General features: G+C 35.3%; 1 protein-coding gene across 1 annotated transcript in view; it reads left to right on the plus strand.

Annotated features, from left to right (window-relative positions):
- Positions 1 to 16,539, plus strand: part of Ythdc2 (YTH domain containing 2) — a 61,820-nt gene extending 45,281 nt beyond the window's left edge. The window contains exons 25-30 of the mRNA XM_021214279.2: positions 1,541 to 1,833; positions 4,237 to 4,414; positions 12,010 to 12,213; positions 13,116 to 13,298; positions 14,456 to 14,543; positions 14,636 to 16,539. Of these exons, the coding sequence (XP_021069938.1) occupies positions 1,541 to 1,833; positions 4,237 to 4,414; positions 12,010 to 12,213; positions 13,116 to 13,298; positions 14,456 to 14,536 (939 nt within the window). The 3' untranslated portion in view covers positions 14,537 to 14,543; positions 14,636 to 16,539. The remainder of the gene's footprint in view (positions 1 to 1,540; positions 1,834 to 4,236; positions 4,415 to 12,009; positions 12,214 to 13,115; positions 13,299 to 14,455; positions 14,544 to 14,635) is intronic.
- Positions 16,540 to 21,671: the final 5,132 nt, after the last annotated feature.

Raw genomic sequence — 21,671 nt, forward strand, 5'->3', positions numbered from 1 at the left:
GGGTTGCTGGTGAGAGTTACTCCTTTTACTAGATGACACCTTAAACCCTGTGTCCTTCATGGTGAAGAATGGTGTGCCCGTACATGATGGAAAGCTGAAGGGCGAAGGAGATAAACTCCATCTTTCAAACCTTTTCAGAAGTCTGTCTAGTCATTGTCATTCCTGAAGTCTCATCATCCAATACTGTTGCATTGTTTCAGTGTGATTTTTTTAGAGGCATTAAAGCCATCTAAGCTATAGTAGTAATATTTTTGTATTTATGGATATATAAAATATTGAATATTAAATACAGAGCACCACTTATTTTTAACATTTCTGGAGAAAGATGTGAGATCATTCTTTTTCTGTTTTCATAACTGAATTGGAAGAGATAAAGTTTGTTCTTCATATTTAAGATTTTCTTGACACAGCCTTTTGTTATTGTAGGCCTTTTTTTTTTTTTTTTTTTTTTTTTTTTAACATGTGAACTTTGGTGGGGGTTTTATTAAAATTGCTGTTAGTGGTCAGCACTGGGTAGGTTTACTCTTTTACCCGTTGTTCTATTTATTCACGTATTTATCATGTGAGCATACTGCAATCTCATTCCCATTCACACCAATCAAACTGCATTTGCTATTCATGCCAATCAAACTTCATTTGCTGAGGACCCCTGTGCTTTCCGTGCTACACGCTAGTCTGTCTTTGATAATCTTGCTCTCATACTTGTTACTTCTGTGTACCGGCTCCCTTTTCAGTCCTGCCCTCTCACTTTTTCCTCCTCAATCCTGCTCCAAACTTTTTTTTTTTTTTTTAGATTTATTTATTTATTATATGTAAGTACACTGTAGCTGTCTTCAGACACTCCAGAAGAGGGCGCCAGATCACATTACCGATGGTTGTGAGCCACCACGTGGTCGCTGGGATTTGAACTCAGGACCTTCGGAAGAGCAGTCAGGTGCTCTTACCTGCTGAGCCATCTCACCAGCCCCAAACTTTTTGTCTTAAATGAAGTCATCCCTTTTTTATTCTTCTGCCTTTGTAGTCATTTCTGTACATTTTAGGTGGTTGTGCTTTAAAATTTCTACTTCTGTGTGCCTTGCTTTTTCTTTACTCTCACTCTGCACAATTGCTGCTAACCTTATTTCTGTTTGTAAATTTAAAACTGACAGCACTTATAACTCTCAAGTCTGTCTCTATGTTAGACCCTCTTGTGCATTTGTTTGCCTACTGGCCATCACCATTTGAATGGTCTGTAGATGATATGAGTAGGCTAAGTGCATCTTTCCTTATTCACCTTACTTGGTGCTTCTTTAGTAGTAACAACACATGCCACCTGCAGCGTTTACTGTAAACAGTATTTGCTGTTTTGTTTCATTCTGCATCAGTAGTACCTAGAATATGATGGCTAAAATTTTCACTTATACAACAGAATGATTGAAATGAACAGAAAATTATATTGAATGTAAGATAGTTCATTAGAGACAGTTGTAGACCATAAGAAATGTAAAGCAACTTCTTACATATGTGATACACATTTTGCTTGTATTTAAATTGATTACAGGCTGCCAGTTTATTGCTACAGCTCAGACAGAAGTGGCATAGTTTGTTTTTACGCCGAATGAGAGCGCCATCTAAACCTTGGTCTCAAGTTGATGAAGCTACCATACGAGCAATTATAGCTGTTTTAAGCACTGAAGAACAGTCTGCAGGTTTACAGCAACCATCTGGAATTGGCCAGAGGCCAAGACCCATGTCTTCAGAAGAACTTCCTTTGGCTTCATCTTGGAGATCCAATAATAGTAGAAAAAGTACAGCTGACACTGAGTTTGCGGATGGATCTATGACTGCAGAAAGGTGAATATGCAATATTTTTACATGGGTACATTTTCTCCAGGACAGTGAACTATTTATACTATTTCATAATTATATAGAACATAGTGTACATAAGAATCACAATAAAATGGAGTTTATTAAAGATATTTCTTATAAGTACTAAGGGAATATGAATGATGTTAAGTAGGTACTTATGATATAATAAGGCTAGTCCTTCAGGAAAAAAAACCTGAAAATGTTGCATGACCAGAATTCATCAATTCAAGATCTCTTTGTAACATAGCAAATTCCAAAATGATCCATCTTAGTGGGCATATGTCAGATGACATTTTTCCTAGATGCCTAGTTGGCAATGCTGTTTAAAGAGCAGTTGCCCTGTTGGACATCAGTGGGAGGAGAGGCTCTTGCGCCTGAAGGTGTTTGATGCCCCAGTGTAGAGAAATGCCAGGGCAGGAAGATGGGAGTGGGTGGGTGGATGGGGGAGCACCCTCATAGAGGCAGGGGAATGGGGGATAGGATAGGGGATTTCCAAAGGGGAGACCTGGAAAGGGGAAAACATTTGAAGTATAAATAAAGAAAATATCCAATAAGAAAAACAAAGAGCAGTTGCCCTCCAGCACTACCTCCTGTCAGTATTGGCAGCTAGCATTCCTGCTGAAGAGCCTGCTGCCTAGTCAGTGATGCACTGCACGCTGCTCCATGTGAGGACGGCAGGGAAGGGAACGCATAATGTATTTTCTTCATTCTAGCAAAACTGCAATTTTCCCACTTGCCAGAAATTGTCGATTAACTTAAGCCCAGGGTTTATACTTGGTAGGGTTAAGGGTTTTTTGTTGTTGTTTTTAATATATTGTCATATAGAGCATTGCCTCTTACTTTTTGGAAGGGACTAGGTCAGTGCTTCTGTGAGATGCCCAGCACACTGGGCTTGCCTTTTTCCAGGTTATGTCATTCAATTTTATACTCTGTTTATTCTCTATGAATTAATAGTTAGTCTCAGGGTTTGATTATATCCCTTGTTTTCGCATATAATCTGTTTATTCTCTGAATTAATAGCTCTCATGGTTTGATTATATCCCTTGTTTTCACAAGAGTGTTTTTAGATGGTATTAGAAAAACCTTACACTGAAACCAGAATATATTGTCTGATTGTACCACAGAGGACACACTATACATTTTTTAAAAATTAAAAAAAACTTAAATGATATATTTATGGTATTTATAGATTTTTAGAAGAATCTTAGAGTTCGTCTAAGATAACCTTTGATTTATTTTTTTCAAAATATTCAACTTATTACTTTTATATAACATTCAAACCATAGCAATTGCCAAATGTAATTTTTCCATGTAAATCTGGAATGGAAAAAGAAAACAATTAACATAACCTTTTAACAAATAATTTAAAGTTCAGAGACATATACAGAATTATATGCTAATGAGTTGTACAGTCATTGTTGTTATAATATGTAGATCTCTGTCTGCTCTGGTCCAGTATCCTTCCAGTGTTAGCACAGTATCATTTTTAGTTGTGTTTTAGACAGTACCATTTCTGATTTTTCAGAATGTGATTTACTTCAGATTTTAAACATACCCTATAGTCTGTGGGGTTTGGGGGAGGGGTAAATTTGGGGTGTATGTGTGTGCATGCACACATGCACATGCATGTGCAAATATCAGAAATTGAAGTTGTTGAAACCAACTGCTGAAACCAACTTTCTTTTTACCAGGGATAGAATTCAGGGCCTCATGATTGCATGGTGTATCAGTTTCTTTTATGATATCATGATAAAATGCTTGACAAAATATTGATACATGACAAAATACTTAATAAAATATTGATAAAATACTTGACAAAAGGCAGCTTGCCCATCCTGTAGGAGAATACATGGCAACAGGGAGGAAAGGCCTGGCAGGCATGGAAACAGGAACAGGAAGTTAGCTATGCACATTTCATCCCAGAACAAGTAGTGTAGTGAGGCAATAGAGCCTCAGAGCTTACTTCCCGTGGCTTCCTTTTTCCAGGAAGGCTTCAGCTGTTCCTGAACAGGATTACCAGCCAGGTACCAGTCATCAAATGTAAGAGCCAACAATGACGTTTTACATTCAAACCAAAACATACAATAGGTACTTTACTAACTGAGCTGACTGTCCACCCCTCAGCTCTTTCTTATTTCTGAATTTATATTTCATTTATGTATTCATTGATGCTGGGGATCAAACCCAGAGCCTTAGGCAGTACTGTATCACTAAGCAACACTCCTAGCCCATTTTTAATTTGTTCTTTCTTTTTAATGAGTAGTAGAAAAATGAATTTTCTTTAAAAGTGTTTCATACATTGTGTGTCATTGGGATTTTGGATATAAATAGCATTCTCTTTGTATTAAAAACTTATATATAACTAACGTGTGCTTCTTCTTGCTCAAGAGTACTGATGAAATCTCCATCTCCAGCCTTACATCCACCTCAGAAGTACAAAGATAGAGGAATTTTACATCCTAAACGGAGCACTGACGACCGCTCAGATCAGTCATCTGTGAAATCCACAGACAGCAGCAGTTACCCAAGTCCTTGTGCGAGCCCCTCTCCTCCATCCTCAGGAAAGGTAGGGCAGCTACAGTCTGTAGTAAGCAGCAGGTTTGCAGCATTTTTCACAGATGTAGTTATACAGAATTATAAGCAGTGTACCTTTGTAACTGGCCTGTATTCTAAATACTAATGCTATATTTTAATCTAACTGATTATTTATTGATGGCATATATGATACAGCCTATTTTTTCTTCTTTATATCATTAGAAGTTTTTAGTTAAAAGAAGAATATTGCCATGATATTAATTTTGTTTTATAGTTCTTTCAAGTGTTTTCTGTAGTTCAGTGATTATTTTAAACACATAAGATAAAAAAATATAACACAAAGTATAGAAGACAGAAAAATTTGATATAGAATTGGAAACTGATGTGAATGATTTCACATGTTTCTTATTACTTATGATACTGATAAATGAACAAGAGTATGATTATAAGTTCCTTAGTTGTGTTTTGATGAACAATGTCTGCTGAACACTTGCTAAATAAGAAGAAAGAACATTTTTATTCTTAGATTTTATTTTTTTTTGTGTGTGGGGGGGTGTATTTTAAACTCCTTTACTAAGGTATATTCTGTTCAACAAAACTTACTAGTTTATGGGCTATTGAGATGACTTAGTGGGTGAAAGGGCTTTCTGCCAATCCTTGTGACTTGAGTTTAATTTCTGGGACCTGATGGTTGAGAGAGTCCCACAGGTTGTCTCTCTACTTCTACATGATGAATGTACTTGATATGAGCATACCCCTCCTCACACACACAAGTAAATATAGGTAATAGAAAAATTATCAGTTTAAACTGAAATGTTATGTAACTGTGTATTGATACCGTAGTTGATACCAACATTTCTATTACCTCAGTACTCCAGTAATCACTACTCATTTTCTTAAATAACTTGTAAGAAGAATCATGCTTTTGTGTCTAGTTTATTTTACTTAATGCAGTGCTTTTCATCTATACTGTTGAATGTAATAATTATATTTTTCTCTGAGTAGTATTTCATTGTATGGACATGCTACAGTAGGTTTTTTTTTGTTTTTTTGTTTTTTTTTTTTTTTATAACCCATGTTATCAGTTGATGTGGACATTCGAGTTATTTTACATTGTATTTTTACTACAGGTGCCATAATATTTGAGTGCAGCCTTTGTATGTAGAGGTTTTTTTGTGTTTTTTTTTTTTTTTAATTTGGGGTTGAATACCTAGGAGTGGGGCTGTAGGTTGTATAGTAAGTCCATGTTTAGCTTTATAAGAAACTCCTCCACCGCTTTTCAAAATGCCTGAACTAATTAACAATTTTTGCAACAATCTGTAAGTCTTTTCTTGTTCCATATTGACCACCCTTTTTCTTTGACAGTTAATCATTCTGCCTTTTCCAGGTGTGTAATGATGTTGAGCATCACCTGTGCTCATATGCCATTCTGTGTATAGCTTCTGGGAAATTATCTATTCAAACTTTTGTTCATTTTATGCTGTCTTTATTGGTTATCTTTCTTAAAATTAAATTATAAGAACTTTCTACATATTTGAGATATTTGTTTTAGCATTCTTTGCAGCTTTTCTAACCTACAATTTGTTTCTATAACCTTCTTTTGAAGATTGACTATTTATAGCATTGTTTGTCTGTTTTGAGACAGTCTCACTATATAATCCTGTCTGGCCTTCAACTTGCTGTTAGGGCAAGGTTGTCCTTGATCTCACAGGGATAAGACTGCTAGTATTGAGGTTTAGTCATGTGTTATGTCCATCTGTTTCTAGTTTTGATTGACTCTTTTTCCTCATTTTTTTTCTTACAATTTGTATATTTTGTATACTGAGAAATTTTTGGATAATCCAACAAAGCAAAAATATTCTATTTCCTTCTATGAATTTTACAATTAGAGTTCTTACATTTAGATATGTGATAATATTTCAAGTTAATTCATATGATATGGATGGGAGGGTTATTATTATTATTTATACAATTATTCTAGCATAATTTTTCCAAAAGGATCACCCTCCTCTTAAATTACTTTGGCAAATTTGTTATATTTTGATCATAAATATCTGATTTTTTTTATTTGACTCTACCAAGTCTCACTGATAATTATTTTTCTTTGTCAGTCATATACTGACTTGAATATGTAGACTATGAGACTTACAGTCAGTTTGTCTTTGTTTTCTGACCTGTTACTTTTCCTCCGGAATAGCTGTGACTGTATCTTTATGACTTCTGTCAATAAAGGTAATACTGATTTTTGTTGTCAGTGTTGTTCATATTAATCATGTATTATTCAGTGCTCTTTTTTTCTTGTGTTACTTTTGTAAAAGTTTGAAACCAGGTATAATGGTTTGAATGAGAGTGACCCCCATAGGCTCATATATTTGAATGCCCAATCGATAGACTGTCCAATACTTTTTAACTTTCTATAAATTTTTTCTTTTTCATTCTAATTTCTGTTTATTCATTCTTCCCTTACTTCTCTAGCTAGGACCTATAACAGAATGTTGTGTAAGTACTGAGAAAAGTACCATTGCCTTGTTCTTAGCAGAAAGACATTTAATTAAGTTTCACCATTTGATACACTGTAACTGTTAACATTATCTTTTGGATCTAGTTTCTTGGTTTAGATTATGAGTCAGAGTTATGTTCAATGTTCTTTCTACATATCCTATCGGAATCATTTGTCTATAGATGGTAGATTTTGCTCATTTTCCAACATTTTTTGTCTTAAGTGTTCTATTGTCTTGAAGAGAAACCATGATCACGGCAACTCTTAGAAAGAAAGAAAACAATTATTTGGGGCTTTCTTACAGTTCAAAGGATTCGTCTATTATGGTGGAGAGCATAGTGGCAAGCAGGGAGACATGGTAGCTGGAAGTTCTACATCTCAGTCCCCAAGCAGCAGACAGAGATACTGGGCCTGGCTTGAGCTTTTGAAACCCCAAAGCCCACCTCCAGTGTGACATACTTCCTCCAATAAATCCACACCTGCTCCAACAAGACCACACTTTCTAATCCCTGTCAGGTACACCACTGCCTAATGACTAAGCATTCAAATACATGATCCTAATGGAGGCCAGTCATATTCCAACCACCACAGTAATTCATGCATGTCAGCCTTTTGTATATTGCTGGATTTGATTTTATTGAATCAAAATGTCTGTTGTAAAGGATTGTTGCTATAAATGTTGTTCATAAAAAATATTATTCAGTACTTTTTTTTCTTGTGTTACTTTTGTAGAGTTTTGCATCCAGATGTAATGGTTAGAATGAGAATGACCCCCACAGGTTCATATATTTGAATGTCTAGTTACTGTTCTGCTGTGAAGAGACACCATGACCAATGCAACTCTTGAACAAGGAACCATTTAACTGGGAACTTGCTAACAATTTCAGAAGATTTAGTCCATTACAATCTTGGTGGGGAACATGGTAATAGGCAGGCATGGTACTGGGGTAGTAGCTGAGAACATTATATCCTGAACCAAAGTAGCTTAAAAAGAGAGAAACTGGGCCTGGCATGGTTGGGTTTTTTGTTTTGTTTTGTTTTGTTTTGTTTTGTTTTGTTTTGTTTTGTTTTGTTGGGGAGGGGGTATTTGTTTGTTTGTTTATTTTGAAACCTTAGAGTCCATCCCCAGTGACACATTTCCTCCAACAAGGCCACACCTTCTAATACAGCTAATCCTTCTCAAACAGTCTACCAACGGGTGACTAGGCACTCAAATATATGAACCTATGGGGGGGAGGTCATTCTCATTCAAGCTATTACATCTTGTTTTAAAACTCCACAAGAAAAAAAAGGAGTACTGAATAATATCCCTCATGAACAACACTGAACAAAAATCCCTTACAACAGAATTGGTATTATTTTCTCCTTATGCTTGTGGTAGAAGTCACTAGTAAAGACATTTTGAAATTTAATTTTTAAGAATTTCATATATTCTACCTCTCAAACTCTTCACTCCTACAACTCCTATGACCACATTACTCCCTCTCAAATTCATGATCTCTTCTTCTATAATTATTGTTACACATATATACACATATACCTACATACACATACCCTATTATGGTAGAGTTGACCCACATGGCATTGGATAACCTATCAGGGTCTTTGTTATGTGAAAACTGATCATTCTTTATTCAACAGTCATTGATTGCCTGTAGCACTCTATCTAGAGGCAAGGCCTTGCAAAATTATCCCCCTTCCACATAGTCATGTCAGCTTGTACTTTCCTTATTCAGATCTTGGTTAAGTAACCATATTTTTGAGACTTCATGGGTATAGTAGATTCTCTATCATGTCTATAAGACAATATCTAGCAACAGGCACCCGTGTCTGTATTGAGAATTATGGTTTCTAAAAACACCGAAATATGGGAATATGTTTTTGTTTTAATCCCATGTATGGGGGTGCCTCCACAGCATGTGATTGTGATTTGTCTAGCAGGGGCATGGTTATGCCAGTTCAAGATAGTTTCTGTAAGTGTGTGATGTTTGGAATTCTGGGGACTTTTCAGAGGCTATATAAATGCTAGAACCCTAATAGAAGGGGCTGGTTGAGCAATTGGTGGTTGGATGCTGTTGGTTGTGGTTTGTTATGGTTTGTCAAGTAGCTGTGTGTGAAGAGACAAAAAAAAAAAAAAAAAGAAATTAGATATCCTGACAATGAAAATCAAATTTACTTCAAGGATCTCAACCCCTACTCACCAGGAAAGTTGCTCCCTTTCCCCTCTAACCTTGTTTTCTCGCCTACCTAGTATTAGGGAGTTGATAGGGTGGAAGAAGAGAGGTAGAGAAGGGTGAAAGAAAAAAAGAACCTACCAAGTAGCCGAAACTCTGGCTGTACTGGTTCCCTGTTGCTCTTAGAATATTTCTGTCCTTCTTCAGTGATGATCCCTGAGTTCTTTCTGAGCTCTAACTAGCTGGTTCAACTCAACTGTTCTGGCACGAACTCCTCTCCAAGCTTTACTGATTCAAACTGGCTTTTCTCGGTTTCTCCTGAATTGCTCTGCTTGGCCTCAAACTAACTCTAGCAATCTGTTCTGATCTTCTGGCTTTTTTTCATTCTCTGACTCATCCTGTCTTCACCTGTATCTAACTTGTTCTCTTCCTGAAATCTGTCTGTCTCATAAAACTGCCTCCTTTCTTTTTGCACTGGTCTCAAGTAGCCTCTCTTTTCTTTCTGCTGTTGTGAGAGCTCTGCTATAACCAGAAAGTTTTTTCTTCCAGTCTTGGAGTTCACTGTGTGATCAAATACCCTGCAGTAGGGATTGCATTGTATATATACCATTTAGGGCTGGGACTCCTACTGTTAGTTATTCTTTGCATTTTGACGAGTTGTGGATTTCTACAAAAGCCTTTGGCTCATACAAAGAGTTACTTTCATGTGGGGTGAGTACTGCCTTTATTTGTGGGTGTAAAGGATAAGTGTTTAGAACACAGGAACTATTGATGGGAGGTTTACTGTCATTTTCATTTCTTAGTGTAGATGTGTTTAGAATTTTCTTTTTAATCATTGTTTTTTGTTGTTGTTGTTTTTGTTTTTTGTGGGTTTTTTTGTTGTTGTTGTTTCGTTTTTTTTTTTGAGACAGGGTTTCTCTGTATAACTCTGGCTGTCCTGGAACTCACTTTGCAGACCAGGCTGGCCTCGAACTCAGATATCCACCTGCCTCTGCCTCCTGAGTGCTGGTATTAAAGGCGTGTGCCACCACGCCCGGCTAATCATTGTTTTTGAGGAACTGGATTTTGATATTGCTTCCTACGATTCTCTTTTTCAATTTGTTTATCAGTAATTTTCATCTGTTTTTTTTTAATCTAAGTATTATTTCTCATATCTGCCCTTTCTTTCTCCTTGCTGGAGCTCTTGCTTGGTATCTGTGTGTGTATCTATATCTGTGTATGTATATATAACATCACTCAGTATTTCAGAGTTCTTTTTTATTTTCTTTCTAATCTTTTCTCCCTCTTAGCTTCATTTTAGGTAATTCTATTGTATCTCTTCTGTGGAAATTTGGTCATTATTCTTTCCATCCCCATGTTCCCAGAAATAAGACTCAAAATATATTTAAAATACCTTGACCATATAGCTAGATTCTGCTCTGCTTAGAACATAACATAAAATAACACTATTTATTTTAATCTACATTCTTCCTTGTGGCTGGCTACTTGTGCTCAGGTACCATAAATCTGTCTCATCACATCTTCTGGGGCAAATCTCCTGCATCTGGCACCATCCCAGAATTCTTTCTACCTCCTGGATGTTACACCTCCATTTCTGACTTAAGCCATAGACCATCAGATTATTATTGACAGGTGCCACATCCATAGAGACACAAGATATTCTCTCTTCACTCTTCTTTCGATGATATTTATTTTGAGAGAGTAAATCATTCATTTTTTGTAATGTCATTATTTTATGTCTCAAGGTTGCCCTTGTGTCTTTAATATCACCTGCTATTTAAAAATAACACTTTTATAGTGTTTATGTTTTATCTTCTAAAACATCATTCCCACAATATATAAGATATTTTACCATTCTTGTCTACTGTCTCCGAAACCTGCTAGCTGAGTCTGCTTGTATTGATAGTTTTTTCCTGGTTATAGATCTTATCCTTTATTTTCTTTCTATTTCTTATAAATTTGGTTGCTAGGTTTTCATGTATGTATTTTCCTTTAAATAGTGCTAGATTGTCTTCTACTATCTAGGTTAACTAACAATTAGTTTAATACTTTTTAACTTTTAAAAAATTATTTGTATGTGTGCATGTGTGTACTCATATGCCAAGGCAACTGTATGGAAGTCAGAAGACAACCTTCAGGAGTCAGTTCTCTTCTTCCACCAGGGATCAAACTCATGTTATCATGTTTTCCTGGCAAGTACTTTTAACTTGTTGAACTACCTTTTCAGTTTAGTCCTTTCAAGGTTTGATTTAAAAAAACTACTACAGTAGGTTCTGAGAAATTTTTATTCTGTTACTAGTTTCTTTTTAGCACTAGGGCTTGACTCTTCTAAGAGCAAGTGCACTATGCATTACAAGGTATGTGCTCTGGCTGAGCATACTGAGTATTCCCAGCCACTTGTGAGATGTGGGACATATTTAGTATGCTGCTTTCCTTCTAGTCTTGGCCAACTCAGCACATTTTGTCTGAACTATTGATCAGGTCTGTGCCTAGCCACTCACTTTTGGGGATTCTTCTGCAGTTTCTTTGGAACTCTTCATGCAACTCCGTTTTACATTGTTGTACCCATTATACTCACTATGGTATCTAAGCTTTAGTCTCTACAACTCAGTGAGATTTCCAGACTGTTCAGTTTTGCCATCTTAAAATTGTCTTAAGACAGTAAACTGGAATAATTGTAGTTTTGTTTTCAGAATTAGAAGTTTCATAAAACATTTTATGAAAATTCATTCTAGGCTTAAATTAGAATTAATAAAGTTACTTTCTTGGTACAATGCACTTTAGATGCTTTGGAAAGAAGTTCTTCTTTTTGGCTTTTTAATTAAGCCAAGAAAAGGTTTAATTTGCATTTGTTGGATTTGGTAACATTTGTTTATCAAGATGTTATTTATGAGAGCCTACTGTCTTTGAAAGCTCAAATTACCTTTCAAGAACTTATGCATTCTTTCATAGGGCTCAAAATCTCCTTCACCAAGACCAAACATGCCTATTCGTTACTTCATAATGAAGAGTAGCAATCTGAGAAACCTTGAAATTTCTCAACAGAAGGGTATCTGGTCTACAACCCCTAGTAATGAGCGGAAGCTAAATCGAGCGTTTTGGGAGAGCAGCATGGTTTACTTGGTATTTTCTGTTCAAGGATCTGGACATTTCCAGGTGAGCCATCCTGAATCAATAAAATGGGCTTTGTATTACTTGAGGTTACATTCTCAAGATCAGAGAAAAACCAAAGCCTAGCTGTCCATTGTATTTGGGTCCAATAAAATTGCCTGTAGTGGGACTGGTGGTGAGGTCTGTTTCACATTTCTGCAAGGGGGCAATAGGACCTCTTTACCTTGACTCACTAGGATGTTTCCAGATAAGTAGTTCTTCTGATGGAAACTTTGCATCTGTTTTTGGATTAAATGCAAGAACCTTTGCCTTTATAAAATGTTTATGTGGATCAGAAATGTTGACAACAAAAAGACTGTGATTCTTTTTAGAAAAAATTGAAGTTATGTTATATTTTATGGGTGTTTTGCCTGCACCACGTGCATGCAGTGCCTGTGGTTATCAGAAGAGGAGGGAGTCAGATCCCCTAGAACTGGAGTTACAAGTGGTCATGAGCCACCACATGGGTGCTGGGAATAGATCCCAGATTCTCTGGAAGAGCAGCTAGCGCTCTTCACCATTGAGCCATTGCTATCACTCAAGCAGTTTCTTAACATTAATTTGAATTTATGTATATCTAAACTTGCATACTATTAAATTATTTCATAGTTATTGTATTTATAAATAAAATTACAGGTTTGCTTATTGTATTTGTATATAATAAATGCTGACTTATAACTGTTGATACATTACAAAGAAACTGTTAATATTTGAAATTACATTAGGCTAGAATTGGTTTATCTTCCAAAATTTGATAAAGCAGCTCTTATGGTTCTTGATAAATTTGCATTATTTTAATATTGTATCATTTCTTTAAAATTTTTTAAAAATTATAGTTAACTCTATCAGATAAATATAGATATTTTAATGTCATCTTTGCTTTCATCCTTTCCCTCATTTTTATACAGGGGTTTTCTAGGATGTCTTCTGAGATAGGAAGGGAGAAGAGCCAGGACTGGGGATCAGCTGGACTAGGTGGAGTATTTAAAGTGGAGTGGATTCGCAAAGAAAGCCTTCCCTTTCAGTTTGCACACCATTTACTCAATCCTTGGAATGACAACAAGAAAGTACAGATAAGCAGAGATGGGCAGGTATATACAGGCATCGTACATTTTTTTCTTTTGATTTTGTTTTTGTTGTTGCTATTGTTACTGCTCAAAGGGGAAATATATAAATATAAATTGTAGATACCATTATGCATATGAGCATCCAAATATCTTAGATATTGACATTTTGCTAAATTTTGTTTCTTGTCATATGAAATCTTTCATATGTCACTTCAGGGGGTTTTGTTGTCTAATGACACATGTGACCAAACAGATTACCATCCTGCGGTCATTTGACTGAAGTCAAACTGACAGCAAGTCAGCTTCCTTCCTATTGAGGCACATTATATAACTACTTTACTAGTTTAGAAGCTTGCTTTATTTCAGGCTCCTTGTGCCTTTGATGCTGCCTCTGTACATTTACACTAGTAGCATGATGAGAGTGAACAAATAGTGCCAAAAGGCTAAGATGACTACATCTTGGAATCTGTTCTTATCAACAGTACCATGAGCTCTTGGTCCCAGTTTACATGCAAGGAAGCATATTCCACAGTTAGCTTTACCAAAATTACATTCAAATAATTTATTTGAAGCATTGTGACTTACTTCAAACTACCCTGGGGGCAGAGTTGAGAGTTGACTTCTTTCTATGTACTCTCTAGAGGTATCATACATTACAGAGGAGGACAAAAAACAAACAAACAAGCAAACAAAACCAACAAAACATGGCCTTCTTTTTATTCTTGTTCTGATAATTTATTAATTTTGATTTAAAGTTAAATAATTTCTGAGGTAAAATTAGGTAGTCACTTAAGATGCTTTATTTTGGGGAGAAAGCCTCAGAACATCTTAATCTAGATTTCAAACATTTAGAAGTTCAAATTGAGTGTTCTTGTTGAATTGCCACTTCAAATAAAATTTATTGTTTCCATCTAGACAGAATTCAGAGATTACAAGGAAATCTTTTGCCAGTTCATTACAAAAAGTGTGATATTTTCATGTTAAGTAGAATTCTACATTTAAATGTTGACTCTATAAAAGCAGAGAATTAGAAATCGTATTTACCATTTAATATTAGCAGATCTGACTTTGTAAAGGTCAAATTTATTTTGCCTTTTTGTCTATATATATTTTTACTGATTAAAAAAAAAATCAGCCCAGATTTTTTTTTAATGTTTATTTTCTCTTTTTGAATTGTCTAGGAGCTAGAACCTCAGGTTGGAGAACAGTTGCTCCAGTTATGGGAACGTCTTCCTTTGGGAGAAAAAACTACATCTGATTGACATTCAGGTCATACAATATTTGGTTTGAGCACTACTCCCAGTATTTGTTATCTTTAGGATGACTTTCAGATTATTTACTTTTTTTTTTAACTTTTTCAGAACTCCTGGCTACGGAAGAGCATTATGCCTGTTGTAGCTACAGAATGCACTGATTTTCTGAAAACCTTGATGAAGTGTTGTATGCCATGAGTGGATTTGAGGCATAGAGTATTCCTTCAGAATCATCATCTTCATATAGAGGAAAAGATAATTTAAATTTTTCTAGTGTTTTTTAGGAAATTATTATATAATGTTTGTTAATTATCTGTTTCAGATGAACAAAATAGCAATTTTGGTATTTGATACAACAGCACTTAATTTAATTTGAATGTAAACATTTCTTTAAAATATTCAGTTAATGACTGTTGATGCCAAATTCTTTTCTTTTTGCTCTTTCCAGACAGGGTTTCTTTCTTTGTTTAGCCTCAAATGTCCAGGAACTAGCTCTATAAGACCAGGCTGACCTCAAACTCACAGATATCTGCCTGCTTCTGCCTCCTGAATGCTGGAATTAAAGGCTTGCCTCACCACTGCCTAAGATGCCAAACTCTTATTGTTGACTTTTTGGTTATGAGCCTATCCTTTAATGGCTGAGCCACCTCTCCAGGCCTGCTGTTGACTTTTTAATTCAGGAAAGGCATAAATAGATCAGGATATCCAAGAACCATTCTAGAAGAGTCAGCTCTTAAGTTTATCATTAAAAAAGAACCAACACACTAAAATTTTAAATTATCTCTTACAGAACTAGTATACTTAAGGGCTATTCATTGTTATTTTTAGCCTGAAATATAGTAAAGAAAACAGGAGTGCTATTTTTCTCTGATTACAGAATGAGATAAAATCTCAAGAAAGGTAATTTCTCTCTACTTTTGATGAGATCAGTGCTTAATTTCATTACAAGTCCTGTCTCTTTTAACCTTATGTAAAAGATACCCATTCTTTTTTTTCTTCCCATGAAGCAACCTTCACATAACAGCAGCCTCTTTGTTTTGCTACAAGAACCCAATTTAAAATAACTAAAACTTATGGAAATTAATACAAGTTTTAAAAAAAAGCTCAGCGGTTATTGATAGTTTGGTTGCTGTATATCTTTGGAACTAAAGCTCACACAACCCATAATTCTTCATGTCTTTTTCCATTTAATTTTTAATCTTTTTCTCTCACCAATTGTATGTAAATGGGCATTTATTTTTCTAAGTCTGTGTTAATGCTAAGTCTCATGTCTCTTTACCATCACAGAGTTACTTTCTTTTATGTTTACCCACCATTGGTTACAGGTTTTCTTTGAAGATAAAGTAGAAGTTCAGGACAAAACATCAGACCTATCTTTGCTACTGAGCTCTAAATAGAGCAGCCTTGATGGTACTTTTCATAGCATTTGAAAATGAATTCAATTTAAAGATGAAAAGAAAACAAATGTCTGATTCAGTATTTGAGGGCAAAGATGTGAAAAATCATGGATTGGCATGAAGTCTTGAAAACTCTTCTACTTTTTCAGAGAAAATGTATTAATGCATTGTTTAAAGATACCAGCTATAACTTTTGCCTATATTGGAAATTGTGATATATTTCCAATATATCATACATATATATGATTTATGAATGCATATATGTGTACACACACTCACCCACTCATTCATACACTTTGAGATACACCTGTAAAGCTGAGCCAGAGTGAATTATGCTTCATTGTATGTGTATTACATTTCTTTTGAAACTTAGAATTTTCCTGATAATGTATACTTTTTTAAGGTATATATGTAGAGGTTTTCAGCATTCTAAATTTGGAAGAACTTTTAAGGAAATAAAACTTGTTTAAATGTTCCTTGTTTTGTAATATCTAGCCTGTAAATAAATGATGGGTTTGTTGGTAGAGTGGATATAAGTTGAATGTAATAAAAATACTGTCTTTTGAAGAAATGAATTTTAAATATATTTATCAAATGAAATACTATGAAGTTATTCAGATCTTGTGCACCATATCCTTTTACCCTCCCATGTAGCAACACTTTGAATTTCTTATAATCACAGTCATTATGTTTATTTTTTGTTTGAAACTTGTATTAGACACTTTTCTGATATAAGACTAAGGTAGCTGTAACTAATAATATTTTCTGAGATATCAATGAATTTCAATTACCTTGAAGAATATCCATATACATGTGAGTAACCCTCTTTCAATGGCAAAAATGTCAGGTATTTATTATAAAACCTTTAAAATACTTTAGCAACAAATTGGTTGACAATTCACTATTTGAAAGTAGAGATTTATACCATATTGAAACTTTTTTTGAAAATTGTAAAGAAGAGAACCTTGTCTTTAAATGCTAGTAGTTTTCCACCTAGCAAACATGAAGTACTGTTTGCCAGGTGCCATTTTCCCATATCTTTGTAGAAAATAATACTTGAGAAACCTGATGATATCCATCAGTTCTATCATTTTTGAGAGAATTTTAAATTTTGTTATTATTTCTTCACTGGGAGCAGTTACTGACCCTTTATTGATATTTATTTACTATATTTTATAATAGCATACTAAGGTACATCAGCTAGAGTTGTTGCTGCTTAAGAAAAGCTTATATGCTTGAATATGGCAACTTTGTTTTGTGTAGCATAACACAACAGTGTAGATTGTGCTAAAGTATATGAAGAGGATGGTTACTGAAAACTTAATTGTTAAGCTTTTTCTTTTTAAATATTTACTTATGTGTATCTGTTTCACATGCATGGAGGTATCTGTGGAGTCCAGAAGAAGGTATTAAATTCCTTCAAGTTGGAGTTACAGGCAGTTATGAGGTACCCAAATGAGGATGTGGGAGGCAGATTATGATCCTCAGGAAGATCAGGAAGTGGTTTTGGCCTCAGCCATTTCTATAGTCTCTATATTTGAGTTCCTTTAAGAATTTATAGACTTTGTAAAATAATTAGGGAAGATAGTTAAAACTGTAGCAATAAGTTGGAATAGGGCAAAGTATTTTTCAGAGTTTATACCTTACAGTAACTACCTGCTAAAATACCAGGCAAGAACTTTAGGTGAAATGGGTTTGTTTTTTGTTTTTGTTTTTGTTTTTAAAAAGCTGAGAAATAGTAAATAAAGCTAGAAAAAAATTGAACTTTATGTGAGGATAAAGATACCTGTTAAAAAGAAAGCTGCAGGGTCTGATTGATCTATCAGTAGTTCTGTAGTAGGGCTCAAGAACTTGCAAGTGTAATAGATGTCTCAGACATTTTTAATTTAAATACACTATTTTGTTGAAGCAGGCCACTACAATCAAAGATACTATTTTGGATGTATGCTTTAAAGTTTGTATGACACCGGCCTGAAATATTTGTATTAACTAATCTTGCACAGCAAAGCATCACAAATGTGAATAGAATACTAAAAAGTATAATTTAATGAAGTACTGACTTTGATATGAAAAATCACTTGGTACATCAGATTGGATTTTATTTATACCAATTCAAAGTGTGAAAACAGCAAATTGTTTAGAGTTTCTTACCTCAAAACTTGTACCTGAACAGAATGGGAATAATATTTTCAACATCTCTCACAGGATCGTTGGACGGATCAAATGACAGATTTATAAAACTATAAATACACCAGCCTACCTCCACCCCTAGGGATTCTGCCTTTTGTTGCAGACCCTGGGTTGTCCTGTTCTTTGCCATTGCTTCTTTCAGTCTTGTCTTCTAGCCATCTCCATTCCTTTCTGATATTCACTGCTCCACAGAAACATTCTCTTCCAGGGACCAACAGCTATCACATTTAACTAGAACCCATAGAGGGCAATACCAACCAAAGAATGGAACACCAATTTAACAAAACAAGATGGAATATCTATGCCAAGAAATACTTCAGATGTCATAACTCCAGGTGCCTAGAGAATAGTGCAAAAACACAAACATTAACAACCAAGACAGCAAACTGCCTCCAAAAGCCAGCAACTATTTTGCAATAGGCCCTGAGAAAAGCAATTTAGTTTCTAAAGCAGAAGAGGACTCCAAAATAGTATTAAAGAATGTGTTTAAGAACCTTAAAAATTTATGCACAAATACCTTAATAAAAACTGTCAAAACAATTGAATGAAATAATGATAACATTTCAAGCCGTGGAAGGAGAATTTAACAAAGTAAAGAAAACTCAAACTGAAATAAAACTGGAAACAAAAAATTTAGATGCCAAACAAAAACCTCAGCTAACCAATTAAAAGACTTGAAAAGGAGAGTTTCAGATCTTGACAATAAGGTGGAAGAAATGGAAAGCTCATTCAAAGAAAATGTTACCTCAAAAAGCAAAACAAAACAAACCCTCTAGGCACAAAACATTCAGGAAATCTGAAATAACACAAAAGACCAAACCTGTGAATAATAGAAATAGAATAAATAAAGGTCAAAGACACAGCATTTTTTAACAAAACTAAGTGAAAACTTTCCCAATCTAAAAGGGTACCTATGAAGATAAAAAGCATACAGAACAGCAAGTAGGACCGGAAAAGAATGCCCTAGGATATATAATCAAAGCACTAAACATACAGAACAGAGTGTGAAAAACTCCAAGGTGAAAATACTATGTCAGAAGCCTTTTAGAATAACAACTGACTTCTCCATGGAGACTAAAAGCCCTAAGGTCCTGGATGAGTATTCAACAAGCTCTGAGAGACCCCAGATGCCAGTCCAGACTTTTATGGCAACAAAACTATCTCAATTGACAGAAAAAACTTCACAAAACACAAAATTTAAGTATTTTCTATCCACCAACCCTCTACAGAAGGCACTAAGATGAGAACTTGAGTCTGAAGAGTTTACACCCAAGGGGACACAAAGAATGAATAAAACTAGAACAGTAAGTCAAGGCGAGTTAGACACATACCACAAAAATTTACAGGAATCCTCAAAGACATCACTTGAAGTTTATGAAATGGTATTCTAAGAAAATGAATCCAAAAAGTAAATGTGTATAACTGTTTTCATATTCAATAAAATAGTTTTCAAAAAATAAAATAGTTTTCAAAACTAATCTGAAGAGATAGGGACATTGCATACTCATTACAGAAAAGATCCACCAAGAGGGTATAATTCTAAACATGCACCAAACACAAAGACACCCCAGTTCATAAAAGAGACACTACTACAACTAAAATCACATACTGGCCCTCCTCCAGTGTTGATAGATGACTTCAGTTACCAGTATTTCACAAATAGGTCACTCAGACAAAAACTGAACAGTTAAATATGTAACAGACCTGACATCTATACAACATTACATCCAAATATTAAAGCACATACTTTCCAGCAGCTCATTGACCACATATTACACATAAAGCAAGTCTCAATAGACACAAGGATTGAAATAACACTGTATACTTTATAACCACCATGGATTAAGACTGGATACCAACAACAGATATAGCAGGAAGTATATAAACTCATTATTGAATGAAAATTAGATTAAGACAGATCAAAAAGAAAGTTAAAAGCATGTTAAAGTTGAATAAAAATAAAGATTGAACACCAAAAATTATGAGACACAATGAAGATAGCTATAAAATACAAGTTTATTTAGCACTAAGTGCCAAAAAAAAAAAAAACAAAAACTAGAGCTTATATTAGTAACTGACAGATATGCCTGAAAGCTCTAGAAAAACAAGAAGAAATAATACTCAAAAAGAATACATGAGGCAAAATAATCAAACTCAAGATTGAAATCAGTGAAACAATACAAAGGAGTCTCTCAGCCCAGCCAGATCTCATTTTTTATCTCCATGGTCTAAGGCCTTTCCCAACACACCTAGCCTATCAAACCTACCACATCTGGATTTGGGCTTTGTTCGGCTGCTTTTATCTGTGCTGCATCAAAAGTCTAGGCTTTTGCCAATGCCATCTGTATCTGTCACAACTCCTAGGTCCCTCCTATACAACATCCAACCTCTCCAAGCAGCCAGATCTCCATCTTTTTCCAGGGTCTAGACCTGTGAGTCTCCTTGATGTAAACTGGTCAAATCTGGCTCTGGTCTCACATTCAATGCTCTTTGGCCTATTCTTTACACCCCTCCCTGGGCTGTATCCAACCTCACCACCCTGTAAGCTCTATTCCTAGAAGCTAGGCTTAGACTAGGAAGTACATCCCGTATACCAGCCAGGTTCCCTCTTTCCACCTGACTTTATTTCACTCAAGTCATTTCCAACCCACTCACACATCCTCTTCTGGACCTACCTGCATAATTTATATCAACCTTAGAACAAAAGTCCACGTGTCCAAATTTCATTGCAAACTTCAAATAATAGGAAAGATCAAGCCAATATCTTCTCTAAATCCTACCAGTCCTGTCAAAATACTTGCCAGTGAGAACTAACTAGTTGAACCCTAGGACACAAAATTAAAAAGAACAACCATAAATTTCAACAAAGAATTTAAGGAAATTGAAGAAGACACAAAGAAATAGCTCAGAGAATTCAAAGAAGACACAAACATATCAATAACATTAATGAGAAAGACCTTAAGGAAAGTAAGTGCATGAGAACAGAATTCAATAAGGAGATCAAAACACTAAAGAGGAATCAGGATGTAATGAAAATGAAATTGAAAAAAAAATCCAATAACTCAACCACAAAAACTCAAAAGAAAAGCTGTACAAACAGAATGAACAAAGCAGAATTCTATTAAGTCTTGAAAATAAAGTAAGAGCCTTCTAATCCACACTAATACCTGCAAGAGCAGATCCAAACCCCACTCTTCAGCCCACAGCTCTGCCTATTTCCCAGGAGGCCTGCTCCCATCTAGGACACCCAGTTGAGACACTGACACTCTAATCCCCCACCTTCTGGGACTCCAGCCAGCCCTTCAGTTGTGAGCTCTGCCCCATCCTTTCATCGCTCCATCTTCCTTCCAGTCTATACATCTACCTGCAAATGCGGATCTGCATTCCACTCCCTAAACTACAGCTCTGCCTGCCTCCTAGGAGGCCTGTTCCCAGCCAGAACACCCAGGACAACCAATTTTATCTTCTGGTCCACATCTCTATCTACAATCAAGGATTTGCACTCCACACCCCAGTCCATAGTTCTACCTGTACTCTGGGAGGCCTGCTGCCATCTG

The sequence above is a fragment of the Mus pahari genome, chromosome 15 (assembly GCF_900095145.1).
Source record: "Mus pahari chromosome 15, PAHARI_EIJ_v1.1, whole genome shotgun sequence".
Classification (NCBI taxonomy): Eukaryota; Metazoa; Chordata; class Mammalia; order Rodentia; family Muridae; genus Mus; species Mus pahari.